The 27,464-nt window shown below is 35.4% G+C and overlaps 2 protein-coding genes across 8 annotated transcripts in view; one reads left to right on the top strand and one right to left on the bottom strand.

Annotated features, from left to right (window-relative positions):
• LOC134540794 (WD repeat-containing protein 55 homolog) overlaps positions 1-4,054 on the top strand; it is an 89,273-nt gene extending 85,219 nt beyond the window's left edge. For all 3 annotated transcript variants that reach the window (XM_063383718.1, XM_063383716.1, XM_063383717.1), the window contains exon 7: positions 3,752-4,054. In XM_063383718.1, the coding sequence (XP_063239788.1) occupies positions 3,752-4,013 (262 nt within the window). In that variant the 3' untranslated portion in view covers positions 4,014-4,054. The remainder of the gene's footprint in view (positions 1-3,751) is intronic.
• LOC134540793 (vacuolar protein sorting-associated protein 72 homolog) overlaps positions 3,661-27,464 on the bottom strand; it is a 29,507-nt gene continuing 5,703 nt past the window's right edge. For 2 of the 5 annotated variants that reach the window (XM_063383711.1, XM_063383712.1), the window contains exons 2-5: positions 24,604-24,673; positions 20,748-20,915; positions 7,564-8,778; positions 3,661-3,880 (exon numbers count right to left, since the gene is read on the bottom strand). In XM_063383711.1, coding sequence (XP_063239781.1) covers positions 7,586-8,778; positions 20,748-20,808 — 1,254 coding nt within the window. In that variant the 5' untranslated portion in view covers positions 20,809-20,915; positions 24,604-24,673 and the 3' untranslated portion in view covers positions 3,661-3,880; positions 7,564-7,585. Of the gene's footprint in view, positions 3,881-7,563; positions 8,779-17,019; positions 17,230-17,257; positions 17,403-20,747; positions 20,916-24,603; positions 24,674-27,464 lie in introns of those variants that run through there. The other 3 variants (XM_063383713.1, XM_063383714.1, XM_063383715.1) reach the window with 3 other exon arrangements.

Here is a 27,464-nt window from a genome sequence, read left to right as displayed (position 1 = left end):
CACAATAGCATGGGCAAAAAAATTTAAATATATAAATATCATACAGCTCAAGAATTCCACTGAAGGAAAAGTCATGTAAAAGATAATACAACAACACAGATGGACACAGTGGGGTAGCAATGACGAGACAGATTTAATGCAGACAGACAACAAACCTGGACAATGCAGCAAACATATAACAAAAGATAAACAAGTACTATGGTTTTGCTGCATTGTTCGGGTTTGTTGTCAGCCTGCATTTAATCTGTCTCCTCGTTGTTACCCCACTATTCGTCTGTGTTGTTATATTAATTTTTCCATGACTTAGTTTCTTCAACAGAATTCTTGTGCGGTAAGATATTTATATGCTAAACATTTTTTGCCCATGCTCTTGTGCTTGTTCAGTCTCATCTTTGGTTCTGTATGTCTGACAACAGCTGATTCGGTCTTTTTTCTATGAATTTTTTCTTTATTTTAATATTTATTTTTTGAATTTCATAATTTTTATGACAAACAGTGAAAAACTGTAATGGTGTATGTCCAAAGAGCTGCATTAAATGCCTTCTCCCGAGACCGTGAGAGAGCATCCCGCATCCAGCATAAAAAAATTAATTCCTCAACACAACACGTGACTATCTTTTGTCGAGAATAGGAACTACTTGCAACAAGTTACTTGTATGAGATAAATTAACTCTCACTAACGAAATACTAAAAATATTCTATTTAAGTAATAGTTCCAATTTAAAACTCTCAGTAAACATCTGCTATTAGTCTTGGTAAATAATATGTATCTTCATTCGATGTCAAAAGGACACAGGTGTAAGTATTGCAGCGAGGAATTTATCTTGAGAAAGAATGGTAGACATCACGAGAAGAATGAATGACGTGTGTTAAAAATCTGCTACGCAAAATCATAAGATGTGTTCATTATAGGAAGTCATTAATGTGAAGAGAGAGCTTAAAAAGACACCAAAGAACCTGTAACGCCAAGCCTGCTTACAGGCTAGAGGACAACGATGGAGCTACTTTACTTGAGTGTTCTGCATTACAACAATAATTTTCCCTGTCATGAAAGAAATTATGTTCATAGCTCTTCTGATCTCAACAAAGAACTTAAATTCAAGGAATTTGATGATTTATGGAAGAATGAAGACAATGTAAGTAGTGAGAATACATTCAAGCCGTATTCAAGTAGGTTATCTGAACTTTGTAAAAATGAGAGACTCTTAAAAGGAAGCTTGAAGAAGATGAAGCTTCGATGTTAACGATTTTGAATTCTTACAGTAATCTAGAAGACGACGCTGACTTCTACGATGATGGGGACAGTGACTCAAAGGCTGATGACAAAACCAAAGACTGTGATGAAGCCCCTAGATCATAAAGATGGAAACAATGTGATAAAATAAATAATTCTGATCAAGCTTATGATATGAACACTGGGATGATATATCTTAAAAATATTAATAACGGACATTCCAGGAAGATGACGATAGCAGACGAGATCGATTATATGTCATGGGAACATACTAACATATTTGTTGATTGCCTGAAACCGTTTGGTGGCATTGGTTCGTAAAGGAAACACTTTCGCATGGAAAAAGTAGCCTTCATACTTAAAAAACTGAGGAAAGCTGGCTACATACAATAATCACTTGTTTAACTTGCATGTTTTTTATAATAATAAAATTCATGAAATAACTAGATTTATAAAATTTAATGTCTTATTCCTTTTAATCTGATGTCTAACTAAGACTGTGTTCTCGTAATACAGTTTTCTTTTTTTGATTGTGCTTCCGAAAGTCTCTACTCTGGACAAGTCTGGTCTCATGGTTCGGAGATGTCTAGTCTAAACACCTAACATTGGAAATTTCTGTTTAAAAAGGTTTTTCGAGTATCATAAAAAAATATATCTCGGTTCAGAGATGCTTGGTCTATACGCCTAACACTGAACATTTCCTGATTGGAATGTATTCCAAATATAAAATAATTAAGACTTCCATGGTAGGCACAGTGACTACGTATTTATTTCATCAGACACGTATATCATGTATAAAGTCGTTTTTCATCATGAATAATTTATAAACACAACGAAAGGTAATGGGAAACAGAATTTAAAATTGATTTTAAGCTTTGGTTACTCTTATCACCGGTCAAGAATCAAACCAAGGTCGGTAATTTATCAAGTCTATCTTACATTGGTTTTTAGAATGTTTTCCGAATTTCCAATATGGCGACCAATATATAATCATCTGCTTACTAGAGGCTGGTAATAGATGAATTTATGCCTCTTTAAGGATTTTTCACCATTTTTGATTAAATAAGGGATGTTTACCAATAAATAAAAAACTTGGCACTGAATAAGGATCGAAGCAAGAACAGGAATCCATCCGTAAATCAATAAGTGAATTTTTCCCATATTTATAGGTTAATTATTATGAATTTTCAAGTTATCATCTGCTTACTAGAGGCTGGTAGGACACTCCACCATATTTATTGAAATCATTGTTTGTTTTTTTTACAATAAAATAATATTTTTGTATCGATCAAAGGACATGAATCGATGCAAATTAATTAGTATATTGATTGCAGATTTTTCTTGAAATTATAACTCAATAATTACAATTTTCTCAGATGGTGCCCAAATGTCAAGATGGCAGATATCACAGAAATAAATTATCACTGCAATCTAGCAGGTCAAAATTAAACTAACATGGTGTTAGTACACTCTAGTAGACAAAAACAAGCAGGCGGTCATGACATCATACTAGCTAGCAATATAATGTTCCTTGTCATTAGGGGTGGGTCAGTCTTTCGGTGGCTTCTGTGGAGAAAGGATCTGTCAATTTTTTTATCCCTCACTGATTTTTAACCAAGAACGTGAGGACGTTTTCCTTTTTTAAAAATATTACTATACTAATATTTGATTAATTAATAATTTTTTTTATAAATATAATTTTTCCCCAAAATTTTCTGATAATTACAGATTTTCAAGATGGCGGTCTTAACCATGGTGGAATGATTTATTTAAATTTTTATTAATTTTTTTTATAATTTTTAAAAAATTTTTCCCGATTATGTTGCTCTAAGGGCGTAAGGATAATGGCAACGGTTACTTCGTAATTGGAGATGGCAGCCATAACTAAACACGCAACTATGTTATTATACACACACAAAGATTGCAGGCATAATGAAAAAGTGCATTTTTTTTTAATCCAAGGTAGTGACTAACAAAATGTGCAACAAGAATGTCTTTATCAAGATCACATTTTTAATATTTGAAAATTTTTATGAATTTTATTTTTATTGTTTTTCTAGCATAAAAAATATGGGTTTTTAAATTATAATTCAAAATTGCGGCCATATCAACCTAATTTTCAAGGTTATGACCTCAGCAGCTTATGGTGGCTTGCTTTTAGGGATTTTAATCCAATGGTATTTTCGAAAACATACGGGAATTTTTCCCTTGAAATAAGAGTTGGTTTCCCCCCTCCCCCCAAATGTTTTATTGAATTAAAAAAAAAAAACCTAAAATTTCTTGCCGATTTTTTTTTGCAATTTTTTTTTTGCAAATTTTTAAGGTCCAAGTCATCCAAGATGGTGATAGGCTCGTAGGCTCCACAGCCTGAAGCCTGGTGCCGAACATGCATTCCTATACTACTGTTACTATTATTCTAATATAAGAAAGCTTAACTGGTTTTTTATTCTGGTTGTAATGCACAAGTTCACTGCACAATCCCCGTCTGCAAAGCTACGGCAACCGTCTTGCTCGCAGGGCGACTCACATGTTCCCCCACCGCCACCTGGGGGTCGTCGGGCAGCACCAGTTCTCGGTCGAGTGCCTGGACATCAGCGGGGACGGCACCTACGTGGCCTCCAGCTCCCACGACCAGCTCATCAAGTTCTGGAACATCAAGTACTTCGAGGACATCGAGGTCAACCCCAAGGAGAAGTCGAAGAAACAAGTGGAAATGAGGCACAATCTGCCTTCCTCGAAGGCAAAAAACGCCCAGGACTTCTTCTCTGGACTTGCGTAAAAGATTTTGTAAATAATAAATAAAATCATTTAATACGATAAGTTTTTTTTTTATTTTGTCCAGCACAAGCATTATCCCATGAACTCATGTAAAACCAATTTGTTTTAACTATAAGTAAAAAAAAAATCATTAAAGCAATTTTAAATCATTTGGCATCCATACATTTTAACTTTTTCACTGATCTCATTCGAGACTACCTATAATCAAAATACTCTGAATAAACAAAGTCAAAACCAAATACCTTTTTCATATACACCAGTGGCAAAAACAGTTTGAAAATTAAGTTTTTAATGTTTTCTGGGACTGTACACTGAACCAAAAAATTTTTCGAACTACAATGAATACAACAAACATCTTTTTAAATTGAAATAACTTCTGATATTACAGTAAAAGTATAAGAACAAAGTTTTCACACCTAAAACAGAATAATATACCACCAATAGTTACCTATACCATTAAGCTTGGGGTTAATAAATTTTGATGTTTAAAGCACCAAATTAACACAAAATGACACAAAAAAATTATTATCAAAAATTCTTGATTAATTGCTCAAGTGTCCGTCAAGTTATCACAATTTTCAGCAACATGAATAATGGTGGAGTGAAACCATTTATAAGCAAAATTAAACATATACCTAAACTGTACTCAGCATTTGAACACACAAGTAATCAAAGCTAACTTTCAAAACAATGGGAAGAATAATAGTATTGATAATTTCAAACACATGTGCTCACGCTCTCTCTTTCTCTCCCTTTCTCCCTTTACCACTCCCTCCCTCCCTCCCCCCTTGACGTATGAATATAAGTAAACTAATTCCATGTTGAATTTACATTTGTATGCTCAATAAAACCCTGTTATAACTGTTTTTGAGGGAGCATAAGGAAAAAAAACATAACATAAGTCCTCACTATGTAAACAAATTTAAAGGTAAAACTACTGATGGGTACATGGGTACATTCAATGCTTGAACTTGCCTAACCAGGCAATCAATTTTTCAAAATTTCTATTTTACTTGTCTTAATATATACAGCCAAATTTCTGTAAAACTGTCTCACAATTTGTGACAGCAACATTTAGATTGGGAATACCTATTTCCAATTTTTTCCCCACTTGAAAATGTGTGGACACGATAAATGTCACAAGTTTTCACAAATCACTCCCAAACTAATAAATGAAATATAAGTGTGGAAAATCGGGGTCGAGTTTGTTAATGGGCAATATCAGACCTAAGGGATAGAAATGGGGAAGATTTCTTATTCTTAAAAAACAAAAAAATTGCTATAGCTTCCATAATATGGAAAATATCACATCCATTTGAATATATTGTAACTCGGAGTAATACCAAAATCTTTTGTCTGAATAAATTTTTCATACAACCAACCGTAACTGCAAGGGGTTGAAAAAACAAGGGTTCGAGGACAAAAAAATCATATCTCTCTTCATAGGCACAACATCTAATTCGTATAGATGTTGTATTAATCTTATAATTTTTATCTAAAACTTTTGTCTAAAAGAATTTTTGATTGGACAAACCATTGCTGCAAGGGGTTGAAAAATAAGGTATAGAATTAAAAAAAAAAAATACATAACTCCCTTAGCAGGTACACTATGAAATCTGTTCAAATTGTTTGTAAATCTTATAATTTTTATTTTAAAATTTGTCAAAAACAAGTTTTGAAAAGATAAACCATTGTTGTAGGGGGTTGAAAAAATACAGGTGGAGAACTTTAAAAAATTCATAATACGTACCACGTACACTGTTAAATCCATTCTGTTATATTGTAAAACCTTAATTTACTATCAATACTTTTTGCCTGATACCTATAATTTTTTATACAACCAACCGTTACTGCAGTGGTTGAATAAACAAGGGTTAGAGGAAAACACAACAAAAAAAAAAATCATCTCTCTTCATAGGCACAACATTGAATTTGAACAAAAATTTTTTTATTTTATAGAATTTGTATCTAAAACTTTTGTTTGAAACAATTTTTGATTAGATTAACCATTACTTCAATGGGTGGAAATAACAAGGGTAGAAAGACAAAATGTCAATTTTTTTTAATCATCATCATCATCATCATCATCATCAAATAGTGTCTGATAATCAAAAATAATTGCATAACTACCTTAGTAAGTATAATATGAAATTTGTTAATAAATTCAATGCTGGATGCATCAAGTTAAAAAATTTCAAAATATTTTTGCTGCATGGTATACGAGAAAATGTTAATCCATCTTTTTTGAATATTGGTGAACATATAGGATGTTATGTAGGCTATAATAAGTTCTTAAAATGTTCCCGGAGTTTATAGTTTCCTAAATATTCTCAAAAGAAATAGGTACTTCGAAATCTACCTATGCATGTAGGCTGTGCTGAATGGGATTTTTTTTTCTTTCAGGTTTTGCATTTAGCTTGGCATGTTGAAAATAATTCAATTAATTAAAACAATAATAATGCATAGCTATGACAGCTGGTTTTACAATCATACTAATCCATAAAAAAAAAAAGTTTATGCGAGGAAATCCCTAAGTGCTAAATAAATTGTAATATAAAATTTATTCTTCTCAATCTTCATAAATTGAAGCTGTGGGATTGCCTGATCGCATTACGAATGGTAACAAAATACTGTAAAAAAACTACATTATAAAAAAATACTGCGCCTACAATTTTATTCTAAATTTATGTCTTGCCCACACACTACTATCAGTCTTGTGGTCGCTGTTGCCTGTATTGTTTCATTATAGAATAGAATATGGAAGATACTTTTGATGTTGCAGTCGCAGTTACACTTTAAGATGGAAAAAATAAAAAACTGGCAAAGCAACCAAAAAAGTATATACAAAGATGTCTGCTATGACGCTCGGCTAATAAACCGATTGTTCGGACTGACAGTTTGGACTGGCGAAATGCTGTTCCTACACACTGCAATTCTATCTGATGGAAAGCCAACAGTCCGTCAGTCCAGTTCCAACTTATCAGTCAACCATCCTTGCACACACATGAGAGTTCTGAATGAATGTGTGAGAGGCTTTTGTTGATACAATACTAATTTTCTCATAAATATGTCACAAACCAAATTGGCATAAAATCAAGAAAAAAATGAAAGATGTTTATTTAAAATCATACAAATATACTGCCTCGCCTGATGGATTATTAAGCTTTTGTGATTGGCTCTCACTTTTTAAAGGTTGGCATCCTCTGGTACAGAAAGTGGTTAATTTTTTTTATTTCTCAAACCCATCAGACACCCTACATTAAGACAGAAACTATAGAGCACGTCAAACATGTCATGAGTTTAGCTTCACAATTGGACAGAAAAGTGTTGCTCAGAACGGACAGGCAGAGCCAAATAGTGCTGAATCAGCATGGCCCAGTTACAATTCAGAGGTTCTAGAAATATCAATAATCGTAATGATGCTGGTGTGTGCATCTACGTATCACTCGATAGGCACTATACGGACAGCATATTTCTAACAGGTACAGCACCTTCAAACTCCTTCCCTTTCTTGTTCCCTATCTAGCCCGCATAACTCTTGCTCTTCTTACCTTGTAATACGAGGTGCCCAGTTCAGAGGACCTCTCGCTTGATCTGCGACACGGGCACCGGCGGAAGAAAGCTGTCCTCGGTGCCGGCGTCAATCGCCACGGCCCGCGGCCTGTCCTTGGTCCTCGCCCGCCAGTCGAGCCAGCGGGCCACGGCCGGGTTGCCGCGGTCCCCGTGCCGCTCCAGCTGGTAGCAGTACGACTGCCGGATCACGCGGAACGCCTGGATGTTGTAGTACGGGAGGCTCGTCACCGGGTCCACGAAGTGAGCGTCCAGTCCCGACAGGGCACACCTTCTCCTCTCGGGCACCTTCGGTCGCCTGCAGGGGAACGCCCTATCGAACGTCTTCTCATCCAAGAACGTGATGAACGTCCTCTCGTACTTACCGGCACCGTCTTTCACACCGTCTTTCACATCTTCCTCTTGTTTGGCGATCGAAAGTGGCTCCCCCAAATCGCCAGCATCGTCTTTCCTGCCACTCATGGTCACCTCCTCTCCTCCGTCGACGTTGATGTCGGCCTCGTCTTGCTGTTGCTCCTGCAACTCCGATATCAGGGGCATCGTGGTCGAGTGGTAGCGAATGACGGGACCCTCAAACGCTTTCTTCACCGGCCGTGTCTTTTTCTTTTCCATTTCCAGCTTCTGATACTTTTCTAAAGACTTCAAGTTTTCTTTCTCCGTGACTTTTGCCTCTTCCAGAAGTTCTTCTTGGGTTGGCTTCCAAACATCTTCTGCTTTCTTTCTTCTGCTTTTACGTCTCCTTCCTTCCTCTGTTCGTTCCTTCAGGCGCTGCTGCGTCGCAGCAGACTTGGCTGCAGTTGATCTCCGAATTGACTTTCTTTCAAAAGCATCAAAACCACGGATTTTCACCTTTTTCTGTTTCTTTGGCTTAGGTTCTGACGGCTTTTCCATCTTGCGCAAAACGACAACGGGTTCTTTGTATGCTTTGGTGATGAGTCGACGCTGCCGTTTCGGGCCTTCGTCTTCAACATCCGAAACCGGTTCATCATTTTCTTCTATGCTGAAATCCGAATCCACTTCGTCCTCACCCTCTTCCTCGGCTTGATAGTCTATGTCGTTTTCAACGTCGTTGAAACCTCCATAGAGCGTTTTGTATACTTCATCCTCTTCCTCCTCGTTCAGCAGTTTTGACATTCGATTGCCAGCATTGACCCGTCTCTCCCTGGTCGATGCCATGGTCAGCAAAGTTCCTGAAACTGCAACAAACTCTAAGTAATAATTTGAATATCATTATACAAGTCTATAGAAACAAAATTAAAAAAACCACATGAAGGACTCCTTTTAGAAAGAAATAAGTCTAAATATTACAACCCCATTCACATTGAATGAATTAAAAACTAATGCATTTTACAATCTATTGGACATATTTAAATGGGGCGGAAGGAGCCAAGCAGTTCAAGTAACGGCAGATGCAAGTGCCACTGTCAACTGTGGGACACAGGATGTAAACAGCCACTGATAATGAAATAAGTTAATTATGGATTTAGCTTTATAACGATACGTGGATAGTGACATGCGGTAAGAACATGTTTGTGAAAGCCTATTGTTATCCACTGCAGAGAAAACAAAAAGGCCAGATATATTTGTTTTATGGACAGGAAAAACCTAATGGTTTTGAAAGCCTTCATTCATACTGTGTGTTAAAACAGGGCACATAAATTTGATTTACGTATTGTGTAAATATTAAAATTTTTACGTTGATTATATGGAAACTATTGGCTGATAACTAAAAAAAATATCTGTGCAAAATAAATCACTAGTACATAACTCAGATAACTTGTTCTCCTTCTACAATGAAGTTATCCTTAAAACTAAAATATATTATATTTTATTCTAAAGTACATATTATTGCTGAAATCAATTCATAATAGCTTGAAGAACATCTCGTGTAAGTATTTGGAAGTAATTTTAACTCATATATATCTTAGATACAGGTATTTCTTTCAGTTCTATAGCAATAACTTCTGATAAATTAAAATAAAAAATTACTCAAAAAGCTGCAAGCTCTACCTTTGTTTTCTGAGAAGCACATGTACTACAAAATGCGTTTTTTTTTTATTCCCTGTCCATTGTGTATTTTCAGGAACACATAATTTGATAACATAATTCAGGAGATTCATGCAGTTCTTTGAATTTCACAACAACAACAAAAGCATTTTGAAATTCCTACTGGATTCTGAAATACTTCATAGTGGGGAGACCAATAAAGTTCAGGAAAATGGTGAGGTAAAAACATTAAAAAACATAAATAGGGGCCTAATAATTATAATTGTTGTAACACTGAACTCAGAAATACCATTTGCACATAATTACCACTCCTCAGCTGCGCTGCAGGTGTTGACGTGTGTCGGCGTAGCTCAGTTATTATACGACTTATGCACTGTATAATTATACTAGCTGCCCGACCTGGCTTCGCACGGCTATACTAATGGAAAAAAAAAAAAATTAAGCCACATTTACAGTAATGGTAAATAAAAAAAATTCAGTGAAAATTTATTACAATGCTGTATAAGGTACCGGAGAGATAATGAATAGCACCGATGGTTTCCCGACTCGTGCACGCAACGTACAACTGATGTACCCGTACTTCGCTATGGCAGTCCACAGGCAGATCACTCTTGCGCCGCTCATTATACATGCCCCTCCTTGTGGGTACGCCACTGCCGCGCGATGCCCGTTGCCATGGAGATGCAGAAGGCATGAACAATGCAAAATCCTGTTCTCATGCAGACAAAGTACCCACTGTTGCCTGGTTTTAACCACCCATGGGATCTAATTTTCGGAAAATGTCATCCTGCGTAACATAAGGTACATTACTTTAAAAAAAGGGCAATTTTTGAAAATTTAAAGTACCCGCCAAAATTTCAACGGTGATGAGGACTGCACTAACAATGAAATAGTCGTTGCCATAGAGACGAATGAAGCATCACCAAAGCAACAGCTGTTGCCATAGTGATTTCCTACCAAAAACTGGAAATTTTGATATATTACGCCCCCGAAACTCCCCTTGGGATCGGATTTCCGCAGAATCCGTTCTTAGTATTACATAAAATATAATACACATTTTCCTCGTAACCTTCAGTCAGGCTTAGAGCAGTGGTTATACTGCGCGGTCAATATGCTAAAGGCCTGTGGTTCAAAACTCTGCGGTAGGTATTTTTTTTTTTTACCTTTTTTAAAGTTATATGTACTTCTTTAGGCGCGTTATGAAAAAATGATGAGAGTGAAATTTTAAGATGTGCGCGCATCACTGTAACACAAAATTAACAGGTTGTAGCTGCCCACTAAACCGCTCATTAAGTCTAAAAAAAAAAGCTACCAACAAAATAGAAATAGAACCTCTATTAGTCGCGCATGTTGGTACGCTCGTCACCTCTGATCACTGTTTTCATATTTAAAATATTTATCCACATGTTTCTAGTTTTATAGTTTCATACAAGTGCGAATTATATATGTGCTAATAAATTATATTCAGTAGTGATTTAAATTGAATATTTTTATTAATATTATTTACTATTCGTAAATATTAGCAAAAAAAAATTGTGCTTATATACTTTTCCAAGTGCTCCTATATAATTGAGGTTAACTATCTGTATGTATTATTTATTGATATAAATTAACATATTATTATTTAATATTATTAATACCAATTATTAAAACATTAATGTTAAATATTTATTATTGGTTATTTAATATTTACAAAATAAAGATATAAATTCAATAAAACACTTAATAAAAAATTTGTGATGAAAATCAAAATCAAACATCAAATTAAAATATTAATTTTTAATATTTATTATTAAATTGAATAAATATTTATAAAAATAAATGAACAAATTTAATAAAAACTTTTTGATAAAAATGAAAAGTGAATATTAAATTAAGAAAATAACAAATATTTAAAAAATGAATAAACTTAAATTAAATTTTTGAAATTATTATTAAATTTTTTTTAATATTAAATAATCAATGATAAATATTTAAAATTAAGAATCTTATAATATTTGGTACAAATTATGTTATATATATTTATTATTCTCTAAATTTTATTTATTTTATTTTTCAAATTTAAACGGAACTTTATTGACTGTGTTGACTATCTTTTTCCAGCCGTATTATATTATTTTATTGTAATTAATTATTTGCATGCAATTAAAAACTATAACTTCTCACGCGCGTACATAAGTACACACACCCATTTTTTTTCTAGAGTTGAGATCTAAGTAAATTAATTTCTCACTTTAGTAAACAATTATTCTTTGGATATAAACAAATATGCTAAAGCCACTTTTAAGAAAGCCAGCATTTGTGTGTGTGTGTGTGTGTGTGTGTGTGTGTGTGTTTATATAAACATGTACACATTATATACATTACATACAATAAAAACTTTTTTTAATATATATACATACATATCCTAACCAACCATTAAAATGGTAAACTAAAACTACCAAAAACCTACGGTAATTGCATTTAGCATAAATACCAATGTAAATTACAAAAATTCAAAAAATTATATTTTTGTAAATTTTTATATTTTGGTTCTTTGGTAAAGCAAATTCTTTTCATGTGAAAAAATAATTAACATTCAGAAGACTATTTTTTAGCACTGTTAATTAATGTGATGATATGGTAAATCCGCATTGTGTGGTTTTATTCACAGTAATTATGAAAGGAAACCTCTTTTCTATTAAAACATTTCCAAATTTTTTTTAAAATTTTTTTTCTAAGAGGGTGTTGTAATACTTCAAGTAGTTTACCAGAAATTTGGTTATATCTACATTACAAATGCTGTCATATTGTAAGAAAGGTCTAAATTGCTTTATTTAGTTCTCTTTTTTTTCTAATCATTCCGTGGAGGTGCAATGCAATATTTCAAGAAATTCACAAGTAATTAACAGTTTCGACAATTGCCTGGGATAATCCCTATTGTGCCATAACAAAGAAGAATTAACCCTTTCTTTGCTACTTGAACTGACAAAATATCATAAAGGCCTACAAATTATTTTAAAAATTACTTAAAAGTTTAGCATTTTAAAAACAATGAAGTTGTCGTCAAACTTTCATTATATTTATCACCAAATTAAAAAATAAAGACCACCAATAACACTTTTCTATTATTGCGGTAAAATAAATAATTATTTTTCCAACACTTGGAACAAATGGCGAGGCGTGGTTTCACAGCATGTGTAAGCAATGAATCAACCCGTCCTTACATAAATTACTTAAAAATTACAAATTCACTACTAGCATATAACAAGGTCAGAAAACCACTACACAGGCAAGAAATGTGCTGCACACGTCTTCTAAAACTATATGAAAATAAGGTTTTTTTTTTTATAGTTCTTGCACTTAAACCACACGTCCAATGATATTGCTGTACGTTTCATAAATAAACCGTTGTCAGGCCAACGACGCACTAAGTTCCGTGTGGGAGATAACGTTTCTGTTTCCCCTTCCCCCCCTCTTCGTGCAAGGGAGTCACACCTGTCGTGGTGTCTCAGTTCCCAGTCGGCCGATACTGGCAGCGAGCAAGGAACAGCATGCACAGCTCGGTTGTCTACGTCCAGGCTCACGTTCCTCTGGCACGCGCACTCGAAGAGTGGGGGGTAGCGGCCTGGCCAATCCGAATTCACAGCTGTCCGTATGCTGACAAAAGTCTAAGGGGCCAAGGACACAGCCAACTGCCTGGTTAGCTGAGTGAGGCAGGGGGCTAAGGTGGTTGGTGACTATGATGGGATGGGTAGTCCTAGCCCCTGGTCATGGCTGAAGCTCTAACACCTTCCTGATCAAAGGGAGGGAGTAATCCCTTGACGTCTGTCTCAATATTACTTGTACTGGAATGTTAAAAAAAAATCAATCTGTAAGCCGTCTCCCAACCCACCCTAAAGGGTGCATATTTGGGAGGGTATTAAGAGTACCGAAAAAGTGTTGGAACACATGTCTGTATTAAGGATAAGAAGTGCTTTCAGAGGGGTGTCCATGAGGGACTGACGCTACAACGCAGGGCAAGAGAGCAAATAGGCAGCTCGGCCGGCTGCAGTGATGACATGCGGTTACAGAGAGTGGTGTCAAACAGTTACAATAAAAAATCGCAAAGAGTTAGAATGGAAGAGAGAGACATGGTATGGGACTGACAATGTGCTCATCATTCAAGCATGTATTATTGAAACTAGCCACTTCAGAATGCTATTAGTTCAGCAGACATGTATAATATTTTCAAACTGTAAGCACTGCTTACAATGCTTACATGGAATATTCGCCCCCAGTTGGCACAACTGCCTGGAAAGTGTGAAACACTGCATTCAGTATGGAGAATAAACCTGCCCCAAGGTAATAAATAACTCAAAAAGTATTAATTCAAAAGGTTGTCTGTAATTGCCAGGACGAATCTAAATACTGGTAAAATGCTTGAATCACAAAACCCTTTAAATAAATTATTCAAAAACATGTATAAAAATATTTTTATTTTTGTATCCTACTTCCATTATGCTGATTACCATTACTGATGTCTGTCTGATTACCCATTGAGAAAAATTTTTTTGCCATCCAAGGGAACGTATTAATTCATTAATTTTACCCTAGTGAAATTTTGTGTTTTCTGCACATAATAGTGAATGTTTCAGATTTTAAAAATTGGTTAGGTTACGCAGTAAACACTCAAACTACCATACAATTATGGTAAATGTTGGTTTGGTACAAATAAGTGATATTAGAATATTTCAGAATCTAGTAGGAATTTAAGAAGCCATTTTGCAGAATAATAAAGTAACATTAGTACTTTAAAAAAAATTACCATTACAAGATTTTATTTCTTCAAGGAAAACTTGTGACTATTTTCATCATAGGTAATAGTTTACTGTAAGAATGCCACTAAAATACAGTTAAACACCTAAAAATGGATATATTCAGTTCCTTGTTTTATTTTTCTAATCATTCTGTGTATGGGGTATTATATTTAAATAACTTCACATATGTAATTAAACTTTTTTTTACATTATTTGCTCATACAGAAATGTGATCGTCACTATAAGCAAATCCCTGCTGTAGCTGTGCTTGCAAAAAGCTGCCGCAATGACAGGAACCTTAAAAAGGAACAGGTGCTCAGTGGCATGACAAAATTATTCACATGCTTAAATTTAGGGGCCTTGAATAAATATATATTTCACTTGCAAATGGGCATCCGCCCGGTGGCAAGGAGTTCCCACCCCCCAACCACCCTCACTCCCCCCCCCCCCCTCTGAAGCCTCCTTCGCAAGTCCTTCCCTCCTCCCAGATCCAGTGTCCTCCCCTCAAGCTCGTTCCACTCTCGCCCCGTCCTCACAAGGAATACCTGCCTGCCTCTCTCTGTCCGTCTACACTCCCTCTGCCCACTCGTGATCCCTCCTTCCTCGATACAGCCCTTTGTTCAACCTAGCTCCCAGCTTTCCCCAGCCCCCCTCCCCCCCCCCCCTCGAATTACTTTATGCATTCTCACTAGCATTACTACTTTCCTCCTTTTATGCAGTGTGTCCCACCCCAGCTCCATCATCACCGATGGTCTGTGTGTTTCCCCCATTCCTGCCTTCGCCTTCCCTTCTCCTACACATATCTGTCACCCATCTCGCTGCCCTGCGTTGCACCCTCTCCAACTCCTCAGTCTCTTTCTCCACATAGGGGTCCCACACCGCCGCGGCATACTCCAACACTGGCCTTACCAATGTCGCGTACGCCTTTTCCTTTACATTCCTACCTGTCCCTCTGTCCCTTTCAGTGTCCTGCTAAGCAGCCCCAACCCCCTCCTGCCCTTCTTCACCACCTTCTTGACCTGCTTTCCCCACCCCAAGTCGCTCTGCAGGATCACTCCCAGGTACTTATACTCCTCAGCTTCCTGGATCACCTGTCCCTTCCAGCAGTACACTTTTCCCTCCACCCTTCGGTAAATATGTAGTTGAGCGGTATTTGCAAAAAAAAAAAATGTTAAAAATCCGAAAATACCTTTATTATATGCTCTTCAACTTCCTCTTTTCACTAAAAGCGGCGGAGATAAGAAATTCCAAATACTTTAGGAGATATCGAATTTTTTAATTTTGCAATACAAGACCTGTGGAACCATTCGAGCGACGCCATTTTTGTTATTTTGCCGTGTGTTCATGAATACGTGACTCGTCAATGCGTAATTAATAAAATGGTTGATTAGGTCAGGTCAGTTACATTATTAATACTTTCAAACTAAGCCGACAAAAATAATGTGAATTAATTTAAATTATTCTTTAGTTTTAAATTATTAATAATGTAACTGACCTTACCTAACAAACCCGTAACAAAGGATGCACAGTAACAACTCACGTAAATTTTTTTTGTTACTTATTACTTGCGCAACAATATCAAAATAAGAAATAAAACTTTAAAATTAGAAACGTTAAAAACTCACCTAGGTTGGAGGCGGTAATTAAACACCGTTTTAAACAATAAATGAACTAAATAATCACGTATTGGTTTGTTTGAATTCTGGCCTATCACGAACAATCACGTGACATCATTATCCAATAAAAAAAGTAGATACTCGTACGTTAACAAGAAACAATGATAATCGCCACATCAATGCACTGGTATTGTGATGAAATTTAAAAAATCGATATCTCCTAAAGTATTTGGAATTTCTTATCTCCGCCGCTTTTAATGAAAAAAGGAAGTTGAAGAGCATATAATAAAGGTATTTTCGGATTTTTAACATTTTTTTTTCGCAAATACCGCCCAACTACATATTTACCCACCCTTCTCTTCCTCGTGAACCTCACCACCTTTGTTTTTCCTATGTTTATACCCATTTCATTTTCCCTCGACCAGCACTCCAGTTTCTTCAAGTCCTCTGCCAGGTGCGCCCCTTCCCCCACAGTTTCATAGAGCACACAATTGTCCGCAAACAACCGAAGCCTACTTTTCAACCCCTCCCCTACATCATTCATCATGATCAGGAAGAACAGGGGTCCCATGACACTTCCCTGTGGTACCCCTGACGTCACATTTCCCTCTTCTGACCATTCCTTACCCACTCTCACTCGCTGGATCCTGTCCCTTAAGAAGTCCCCTGTCCAATTTACCACCCTCCTGTCCTCTATCAACCCCTCCACCTTTTCCATCACCCTCCTGGGCGGCACCCTGTCGAACGCCTTCTCAAAATCTATAAAAATAGCGTCTACCTGCTTTCCCTCATCCACTGCCTCCACCAAGTCCTCCAGCAGCCCCGCCATCTGCGTTTCACAGGAGTAACCCCTCCGGAACCCATGCTGCCTCTCATCAATCCAGTCCCTTTCCTCCACCCTTTCTACTATGCACCTCACTACCAGCCTCTCCATCAACTTGCCTACGTTTGACGTCAAGCTGACCGGCCTATAGTTTGCCGGGTGCGCTTGACGTCAAAAAATATTTTATTTAAAAATTTACTTACTACAGCCTACCGTAATATTATGAAATAGGTACCTTTGTAGAAATTCTTTAGTTTGTTGGACACGCGTTAAAAGTTTGATTAGTCGGCATTAATATTAAATTTTTATAATCGAAACAAGCTTAGCTTTGTTCCAACGTTTGTTCACAACTTCTCTTTAATCCAAAGATATTGAATGGGCGCAGCATACTTCTATCACATATACACTCGAAGACAGCTTACAACACATAGTGTCAATTTGTTCGTTTTACCTGTTGCTGTCAGAGTTTGCTATAAGTTAGCAACGGAACCTTGATAAAACTTTACAAGCCACATTCTTTATACAATTTTAATTGAATTTCATTTAACTCTCAAATTGTTATTACTTTAAATTTGAGGGAAATATTTTTTAACGTGTTAACGTTTTTCACATGCTGAATATGTTATAAGATATTGTAGTACTACTTATTTATTCTATGGTATCATTTTAAACAAACCTTTGAAAAATAAATCATAACTAACAACATGAAATACCCAGTACATTCCTTGTGTAGGTATACAAATTGAGAAATTTTATTTTATAATTTTAACATAAGACAAACAAAATTCAAATAAAATATCAGTTTTTTTTCCGGGAGGTTTTACAAAACTTCGAAATCAAAACATGTTTACAGAGCTAATCAATAAAATTCAGGAAGTTTGTGCTAATTCTCACCGACTTAAAATTTGTCAATTTATCTGAGGGGGAAAAACATAGTGAAAGCGTTTTGCAGTCCACTGCATCACTGTAACTTCACGCCCACTGCATTTTTAGTGACAGGCTGTCGATTTGACCTTATTTTCTTAATAATCAATTACAATAAATTATTGCTGTGTATACTCTATTATGATGTCTTTGGTTGCTTCTGCGGTTCAAACAACGTGGCAGAACGTGTAACGATTGCAATATCAATAATGGCGAGAAATCGAACTGAAAGCACTGGGTCTACGAAAAGTCGTAAGGAAAATACTGGTGCTAATGTAGAACGATACCGCAAACAAATAGGTAAGGAGCCTAATGTCGATACAAAAAATCGATTTAGCTTTCTTTTATAAATATATATCTATCAACATATTCAAAGGTTTGTAATTTCATTTTACAAAAAAAAAAAAAAAAATCTTATTTGTATATAAAAAAAGGGAATACTCTGTAATTGTATACTTGAAAAGCACACATAGAAAGTATGTACTCACAAAACCAGGCAACGGAATGTATAGCTTCTGAGAGCAAGACTATAATTATTAACATCAAAACAAAATGTAGTTTTGTTGGTATACGAGGATGAGTTGTAAAGAGAATTTTACTTGAAAAATAAAATCTCCTTGATTTTGTTAAACTACGTGATTTGGCATACACTTGTAAATATTTTATAATTTTCTCTGATACATGGGTGTCTCAAAAAAAATTAAAGTAACTAAGATTTTTTATTTTAATTTTAAGTCTTCAAAATGAATTTTGTTGATTGATTTCAAGGCTATATTGTAACACTGTGTTACACATTTGTGAAACAAGCTGCCATGTGACTGAAAAGTAGGCAGTCTAAAATAAATAGTGAGGTAATATTCTTACATAGCAGCTTTTCCATAATAAAAAAAAATAAAATTACGAAAGTACTTTTTTGGAATACTAAAGGCATTCCTCTATTTAACCTGAACACATCATTTCAAAATTACTAATAGTTACTGAGAAATTACACTGTTTTCAGGGCAAATACAGGAACGTCTCTAGTGTTTGAATAAATATATTTTATGATATTTATTATTACTTTTCGTAAAAGCTGCACTGTAAGAATATTATACCAGGGGATTCCAGGCCAATACAGTAATTTTTTTGTATCTATGTCTGAGGTCAGTTCGTTCGTCAACTGTCTTGAACATTTTTTTTTTTCATTTGTGAGGGTTTGCGTAAACTTATTATACTCGGAAACCAAGGGTGATGAAACAAAAACCAGTCTATTCAGGAACATACAGCCTTTATTATCTCCTGTACACATTTAAGAAAATTGCATCCCAAATAGTAAAAATCAACCTAAAGTTTTGACTTAAAAAGTAACAAATTTTAAGTATTCAAAGGCATATCATTCCCAAAAGAAATCTGAGATTTGCTTTCTTTAAAGAGGTTTGGAAATTTTTAAAAAAATGTAAAATTCAACACCTTTCATTTTTGGAATAAAGTATAAAATCGGAAGTTTTTTTAGATAGACCCTCTATAGTTACACTGCTGTAAAAATGTCATTTTTGAGATATATTTACAAGTCAAGTTAGAGGACCCTAAAAATCCTATAAAAATATATATTTTTATTTGCCGAGAATGACGGACCATTAATTTGACTATGTATAATTTTTATCATTAATAAATTATAATTTGATTTCAAGTAATATTTATAGTTAAATTTATATTTCAAAGTACAGCAAACTATCATATTAATTTTTGTGGTATATATCTTTGTTCAATTAATTCACCATCTGGTGCATTGAGTGATTTTGTGTAAATCAAGGAAAAACTAAGTAGCCAGACCAAGACCCAACACTTATAGTATTTTTAAGGTACTATTAGTTAAATAAAGAAAAGAAAACGTATTTAACGTATATTTTATTTGCATATCTAAATGTGTTGAAATGAATTGTAAATTTGTTCTTTCATGGCGCAGCAAAACACGACACCAAGAAAAGCAAAAGCAGCTTGAAAGAAACACTCACAAAAGCACAGAAGAAAGAGAATGCGCCGTCCACGTACAAGGTAATGACTCGCGTTTACTGCGAAAGTGACAAAGACTGGCTCAGTTTAAGGGTGTCATCTGCCGAGAGCTATTTTCCACGCTTGAGATCTGAAAGCACAAGGCTGCTTAGGACGACGTGAGGTTTGTTTAGTAACCTTATCTTTTTCTCTCTAAGAGTTGTAAGAGACAGGAGCAAATGAACCTAAGTCAAAAAAAAAGTTTTTTTTTTTTTTTTTTTTTTTTTTTTTTTTTTTTTTTACCTGGCACAAAAGCAGATGTCTTGAAAAATACAATTTTGAATTAAGAATTTGCCTGAAGATGATAATGCTTAGGCAATACATAATGTCGTGCCACAAATGATGAGAGCTTAATCAAGTTATGCTGTCTTGTGTTTTAATGTAAAATTGTCAATAAGAATATACTCCACATAACCCGTACTTAGTTATTAAATAAATACATGTTAACAAAAAAAATTTTATTCAAAATATCACGGTTTCTGTGCGAACAAAGGCAACATCCTGGGGAACGTATTGGCCATCCTAGGCCTCAGCTGCATGTCTGGGGCCTAAATTTATAATTAATGGGCCCGTCCAGTCAGGTGTAAATGTGTTAGTGAGGCGGGATTATAAGCGCAACTCCCTTAAGAGCTTTCAAGATTCTGTACCGATTGTTTTATGCTTAAAAATGACTGTAAAAACACACTTTTTAGCCATTTTAACTCTTCTAAAAATACAGTTTCAAAACTTAATCAGAAATCAAAAGTACTTTTTGGACCTTAGATTTTAAATGCTTTTCATAAACAGACCCCACTAGGATATCTTTAGTTTTTAAGTTTACAGTATTTATGCAGATATAGGCCGCACCTTTTTTCCAAAATTATGATCCCAAAAAAAATTTTAAATTTGTCAATATACAATTGATTAAACTAATTTTCAATGCATGAAAGTCTAAAGTATAAACAAATAAGTACTTACATGTAATAAAAAATAAAGACACGACTCACCTACAATGTAAACAAAGAATGGGCCGCTGCCGATCGTTGCTAACCTCTCGTGATGCACCATAGCAGCGGGCTGGCAACTGCCGCTCACAAAATAGTTTTCTTGAGCATTAGGTAAAGTAGTATTTACAATTGTAAATACCCCACCTTTTTTTTTAACAAAGTTTGGAGCTGAAAATAAAGTAGGTCCAGGTGTTTACACGTAGACGTCATTATTTGCGTGTGTTTTTTTTTTTTATGCAAATATTTTGACTAGAGATGCATTACTACTGTGAGTTTATGAAAGAAACCATTAAACGTTATAAACTTACTTGGAAGTAAAGTAAATAAGCTATAGAAGCAGACCTGCAAGTCCGCTTTGTTTACAAGTGCCCTGCATAGTGCGCTACTGAGTGCCAGGCGAATGTTGTTGCCAGCGTCTGGTGCGCGCGCAACTACCTAGGTAGCATCTAGGCTCTAACAGGCGGAGTGTGGGGTAAGGTGGTGATTGCGATGTTGCCAAGTGAGTGTTGCCGTAAATAATTTTTAAAATCTGCAGTTGTTGAATAACTACAATACCTACTATAAAGCACAGTGCACATGCTTTTCTTTCTGTATGTATAACAGTAAATCAAAAAGCTGACACTACAAACACTGATGAAATTTACTTACCGTAAAAAGAACACACTACATATACCGTAAATCTTAGGGGAAAAAAAAACACTTTACATATACCGTACGTACATCTCTTTGTTAAAAAAATCCAATTTACGCACTCTCGCTGTCACTTTCCTCATCATTGTCTTCTTCTGGTTCATTTGGGTCGCCTGCTTCGTCTTCTCGCGCATCCCACAATGCGTCATCTTCTGAGCCGTCCATTTCCGACGAGATACCTGTAACCTTGAAACTCTTCTTCACTAAGTCTTCAGAAATGGATCGCCAGGCTGCAAGGATCCACCGACACACTTCTGCCAGCGAAGCTCGTTTCGGACGGCCTGATTTTGTTGTCTCGTGATGGGACCGGATCCATTCGTTGTACAAACGACGCATGTGCACTTTGAAGGGGTGGTTAATGACCACGTCGAGCGGCTGCAGCATGCTTGTCATACCGCCTGGTATAACGGCCAAATCTGTTTTTCCTTCCTGGATCTGCTTCTTTACACCCTCCGTGAGATGGCCTTTGTAGCTGTCCAGAACAAGCAATGATTTCATACGCAAAAGTCCCCCTGGCCGTCGACACCACACACACGAGAGCCAGTCCTTGACCAAATCTTCAGACATCCACCCTTTTTCCTGGACCCGCACTATAACTCCCGGTGGAAATTTCTCCCTTGGCAAGGCTTTGCGCTTGAATACTACATATGGTGTTAGTTTTCTGCCATCTGCCGTCACACACAACATGACAGTACATCTTTGCTTGTCTGCTCCAGTACCAAGTATCTTCACCGAGCGAGAACCCAAAGGCGTGACTGTCGTGGCTTCCAGCATATCAAAATATACCGGCGTCTGATCAGCGTTTCCAATTTGCCCTAGTTGGTAGTTGTGTTGCTTTCTCAAATTTATAATAAACCTCTGAAAACTTATCAACTTCTCTTCATAGCTTTCTGGAAGTTTCTGAGCAATGGATGTCCGTCTCCTTAAACTGAGTTCTTTTCTGTCCATAAAACGCCTCGCCCACCCATAACTAACCTTGAATTCGGTGACGGGTATGCCATGTCTTCTTGCGATTCTGCTGCCTTCGAACAGCAACATTTCAGTAGTAACAGCGAAACCATTTTGCCTTGTGCTGAGGACAAACTGGTACAATTCATCTTCCACCTCCGGATATTTCGGCTTCTGTTCTCGTAAGGTACATTTTTTTTTTTTTATGCCTTGCAACTTCTCTTTCTGTATCACCCATCTTCTCACGTTCTTCTCGTCCACTCCAAATCTCCTTCCCGCCTCTCTCTTACCGTGCTCCTGTGCATACTGTACCACTTTCAGTTTGAAGTTAGCCTTGTAACTAGCTCTGTCTTTTCCCATCTCCGACACACGCAAAATATAAATAAATATATGTAAATGAAAATAAATATAAATATTAAACTTTGTAAAAATATGACTGAAATTTCCAGTACACGTTTACGTAGGTAGCTATGCAACACGACTCTCGTAAACAATGGTGGTAATTACCGGTACTGCATTTCTTGAGAAAAATTACTGCCAAGGCTATGCCACTCCCTGCCTACAACCACGTACGGAAGAGGCAGCTGCATGACCTCACGGACCAATCACCACACAGCTCTTACATACATACAAAGACACAATGACATATCAAATGCACTACCCTAGCATCTAGTCATTTCTGTAAGAAACAAACGTACTTATTTATTTTATATTAACTATCGGTAGACCCCATTTCTAGGATATGATACATATCAAATATATATTTATGTGATACATAAAAAGTATAATAAGGAACATGAAATACAATGTTACATTATGCTTACACTTAAAAATAAAATCATAACATTGATTACGTGAAATTATAAGAATTAATAAAATAAAAAAAATAAAACAAATAAAATAACTCGTGTCACGTCCCAACGAGTTTCTTTCCTTGTTCCTGGTGGGGTCTAGCCTGAATTGTTAATAATGTGGTGGGGTTTTCCTCGGTGTGTTCAGTTTATTTCCCCCACCCTTCCATTCCGGAATTCTCCATTCTCATCTCAAGTCTCCGATGACCGAGATGTCATTGAAATGTTGAAACACATTTTATGGACATAACCCATTGTTTGTTTACAGTGTATGTCTTGGAAAAATCTCAGGAATGGAGAGAAAAGATGAATACCTACATAAAAAAGTGGAGAACAAGCCGAAAAGAAACCAAAAGAATCAGCATTTATTGTCAGCAATAACAATGTTACCCAGGCTTCATATACCTCCTTAATATCCTTAATATTGCATGCTCTCCATGTTTTTTTTTTCTTTCCATTTAATCTTACAAGTATGTATGTATTTTCATAGCTGTAAAAAATTCAAAATCACAAATTGTCAGGACAAACTGTAATGTTGTTTAGGAATATGCTTGGGGTTATAAATCTGTATGGGGCTAGGAGAAATTATTTTATTTTTTAGTCATATTAAAAAAAAGTGGCATATTAAAAAAAAGTATTTTATTTTATTTCTGACTAAATTCCTTGTACTGAAATTTGTGTTCTGTGTAAACATGTGATATCAGCTGAGTTAGGTTCGTTCCCCAAGGTTATCTTTGTCATTCATTTCTGAGGTTTCGTTTTTCTATGAAATACAATGTAAACATGAAATGGCACATGTTCAAAATATTTTTTAAAAAAATTTCTTTTTGCTGGAAGAATCTTTCAAAGAATGCACAATTAATTAATTCATTCATGTGTAAAGTGACTGTCGATCTGCTAACACACGAGTTCCCCATAAACTAATTAATATATGTATGTCATATATTCATGGCAATCTGTTAATTACTAATGGATTGAAATAGTACTTATAAAATTTTGGCAGAGGTTAATAAATTAAAAATGTCAATTTTGTTTTTCACTTCTGGATATTTATGTAGGTATATTTTTAAAATTTATTCTTATCACTTTAACAGTAAATGTATGCTGTAAATTAAGTTATCAGAAGGTTATTTAGGGACAAAAAAAATAATACTAGATAATGAAATTTTTTTAAAAAAACCATAATTTAACCAGGAGCAAGGGTTAGATGGTAAATACGCATAGATAAATCTAGTGAGCGGTGTAAATTATTATATTGTTGGTGGTAAGCAAGTAGAAAACTGATAAATAACGGACACAACTCAACTTGGTCATCGTATAAGACTTATATGTCCTTTGTACCGCCCTATAAAAAAAAAATACTCAACCTCTATCCTCCCGGTAACGCCTGGTACAGATCTTCGGAAGATGCTGCAACACCTTGCTGCGTCTGCGTCGCTGAAACAAAGGAGTGAGGATCGTGTGTTCGGCAATGATTGTTCTTGCAGGACGTAGCGATCATGGTGGCTGCACTCTGCACGGTGTGCGCGTGCGTCTACATCCTGTTCTACGCCATGCTGTCGGAGACCAGCGCCAAGTAGTCCGCGCCGGCACGCCCTCGCGCTTGAAGACCTTGTCGGGCGAGCATCCCATCTCTCGCCGTGTCCTGCCAGTGTCTGTATGTGTGCGTTTCCCCGTCTCTCGGATGGGGCTCGCAGTTTCCCCCCCCCCCCCCCCCCCCCCCCCCCCTTGCCGTCAAACGGGAAGCTGAGAGAAGACAAAAAAAAAATACAAAGCAATACTCGTTCTTGCAAAGAACATTACCAAATGTGCCCGTGCAGAGTCCAACATGGAAGGGAGCGCCAGGAAATTTTTTTTTTGTGGGATGATCACCTTTCTCCAATAGTAATCCTTCACCATTTAAGACGATAGCACACAATGGCTGAGACAAAAAGCCTTCGAGAAACTAGCCGTGGCGGTAGTCTTAATTCTGGTACTAGCGGTACTTTTTTTTAAATTTTTTTTTTATCCTTTCTTCTTCTAAGAGCTGGATTTTTCTCATTTTATGGTGTTGCATTCCAATGTTCTGCTGGTTGGTTACAGCTTATACATAGGGGCAAGATTCTTAGGGTTTTATTTTTACGACAATTTCAATTTTAAAACAGGAGATTTTCAGTGTTATAGTTTTTAGTTTTACATATTGTCTTTATTCATTAAAAAAAAAAAAAAAAGTTGTATTATTCAACAAATATGAAACTAAAAGGTTTCTTAACTAGTTATTTCACCAAAATGGCCTTATTTTGATTGACACCCGATGCACATATATAGTAAAATGATCAGTGATGATAATAATAAGCATGTCTAGATAGAACTACTCTGAAAAATAAAAACTCATCAATATTTTGTGTGTTTGAAACATGTGCCGTCATTAATGTAAAAATGTGTTACTAATGTAAGACATGCAAGATCAAACAATATAACATTAATTTCTTTCCAGTCCATTTAGGGCATACATTCTGGTACAAAATTAATGTTAGATAAATTACATGCAATGAATTAACCATAATAAATGTTTATTTTATTTATTTTTGTAATTTCAGTTAATTTTGTTAAATTGCTTGTTGATTCATGTTATTTAGTTACATTTTCGTGCTAAATGATGTATTAATTTGCAAATGGGTGTTATATGATGTATCGGCGTGCTTTGTTGTGTTATTTGCGGTTTTATCGCAATTCACAATATAATTTTGTCCCTGCTGAAATGGTGCTTTTCTTAACTATTTTATTAGGTGTGATTTTAGTTCAGATGTTTCTAGGTTTTATTTAATCATTCTGAAGAATAGGGGTTTATTTATCAAAGATTAGGGGTTTATTTATTATAGATTCAAAATTAAATGTAACATGCATTCCTTACCTTTGCTACACACAGTGAGATGTTTGTTAAAAATTATAAAATACACAAAATAACTTTGTGTGTTGGTAGTGAACTTACCATTCCTTGCAAAAACTTTACTGTGTAAAGTAAGCCGTTACTGGATGTAAAGATCTTCATACATATCCAGATGAAACTATTTTAACATTCCATGATTTGAACTAGTACTAGGTATTTTTACATAGTAATGTTCATTTGAAAATAGGTTTCTTACTTGCCATTGTATGCCTTTTGTTTCTCTGAATCAAGAAAATATGGTTCATAGTACTTTTAAAGTGGTTTTTCTTCTGTCTGTTCAATATACTTTTCATCCAATATTAGATTTTTATAAGAGATGGGGCCAAAACTGTACAAATTATTATTTTTTTATCATATTACTGGATTACCTTATATTGTCTTACAGTGTTGACAAATCTTGGGCTATGGGGAGGGGAGGACAATTATATTATGAGTTCCTTATGTTATTGCTAAAAATAAAATAGATTGTGAACAGCTCTCTACAAATTTTATTTGGTTACCACAAATGATAGAAATTCTGCATTTTCTAAGCATTCTTGATGTTGAAATGAAGTACGTTAAAACATTATTTTATGTGTACTCTTTCTTCGTTCTTTTCTTTTGTGTGTGAGTTACCTTTCCGTGATGCTAACTGATACTTTAATGTTATGAGACTTGCTATAAATGTGTTTCCAGTATATAACTGAGCACTTTAACGCCAGAGAAATGTACTGCATTTAATAATTGTTTAAATTGATGTATTTTATATATTTTATTAAATTTATTTAAAAAAAACATACTTTTTTATGATTTATTGATTTTTCCTCCATATATCTATAATCCCTATCACTTCTTAACTGAAGATGAGTAGATTTGAATCCAAAATACCAATACAATGACAACAAACGTGCTAAAACTCCCGAACAAGGTCGCACAAACGAAACACAGAATGTACACATTCAGATCTAACTTATCATCAGCCACTGCTACAGGCAATCACTCTGAATGCTAAACTGATTCTTGCCCTAAAATATATATTTTTTTTTTTTACGCTACTGCCTTATCCACAAAATATGGCATTTTGCAATGTATTGTGTTTGTTGTTGGTACTAACATTTGTGACAAGGGCGCTTCAAGAACTTATTTTTCTTAGATATTATAAACACAACTTTGTACAAACATCTTGCAGGTACTGAAAGTTAACCTTCATTTGAAAAAAAACAAAACAATAGTATCAATAAATTAATAACACTTCCATCTAAAAATGTAAAGCCCATTCTTTTCAGAACAATTACTCTCAGCAGCTGTCTATTAAACTCA

The sequence above is a fragment of the Bacillus rossius genome, chromosome 17, assembly GCF_032445375.1.
Source record: "Bacillus rossius redtenbacheri isolate Brsri chromosome 17, Brsri_v3, whole genome shotgun sequence".
Classification (NCBI taxonomy): domain Eukaryota; kingdom Metazoa; phylum Arthropoda; class Insecta; order Phasmatodea; family Bacillidae; genus Bacillus; species Bacillus rossius.
Note: the sequence above shows the minus strand (reverse complement) of the source record. Positions and strands in the feature narration are given on the sequence as shown.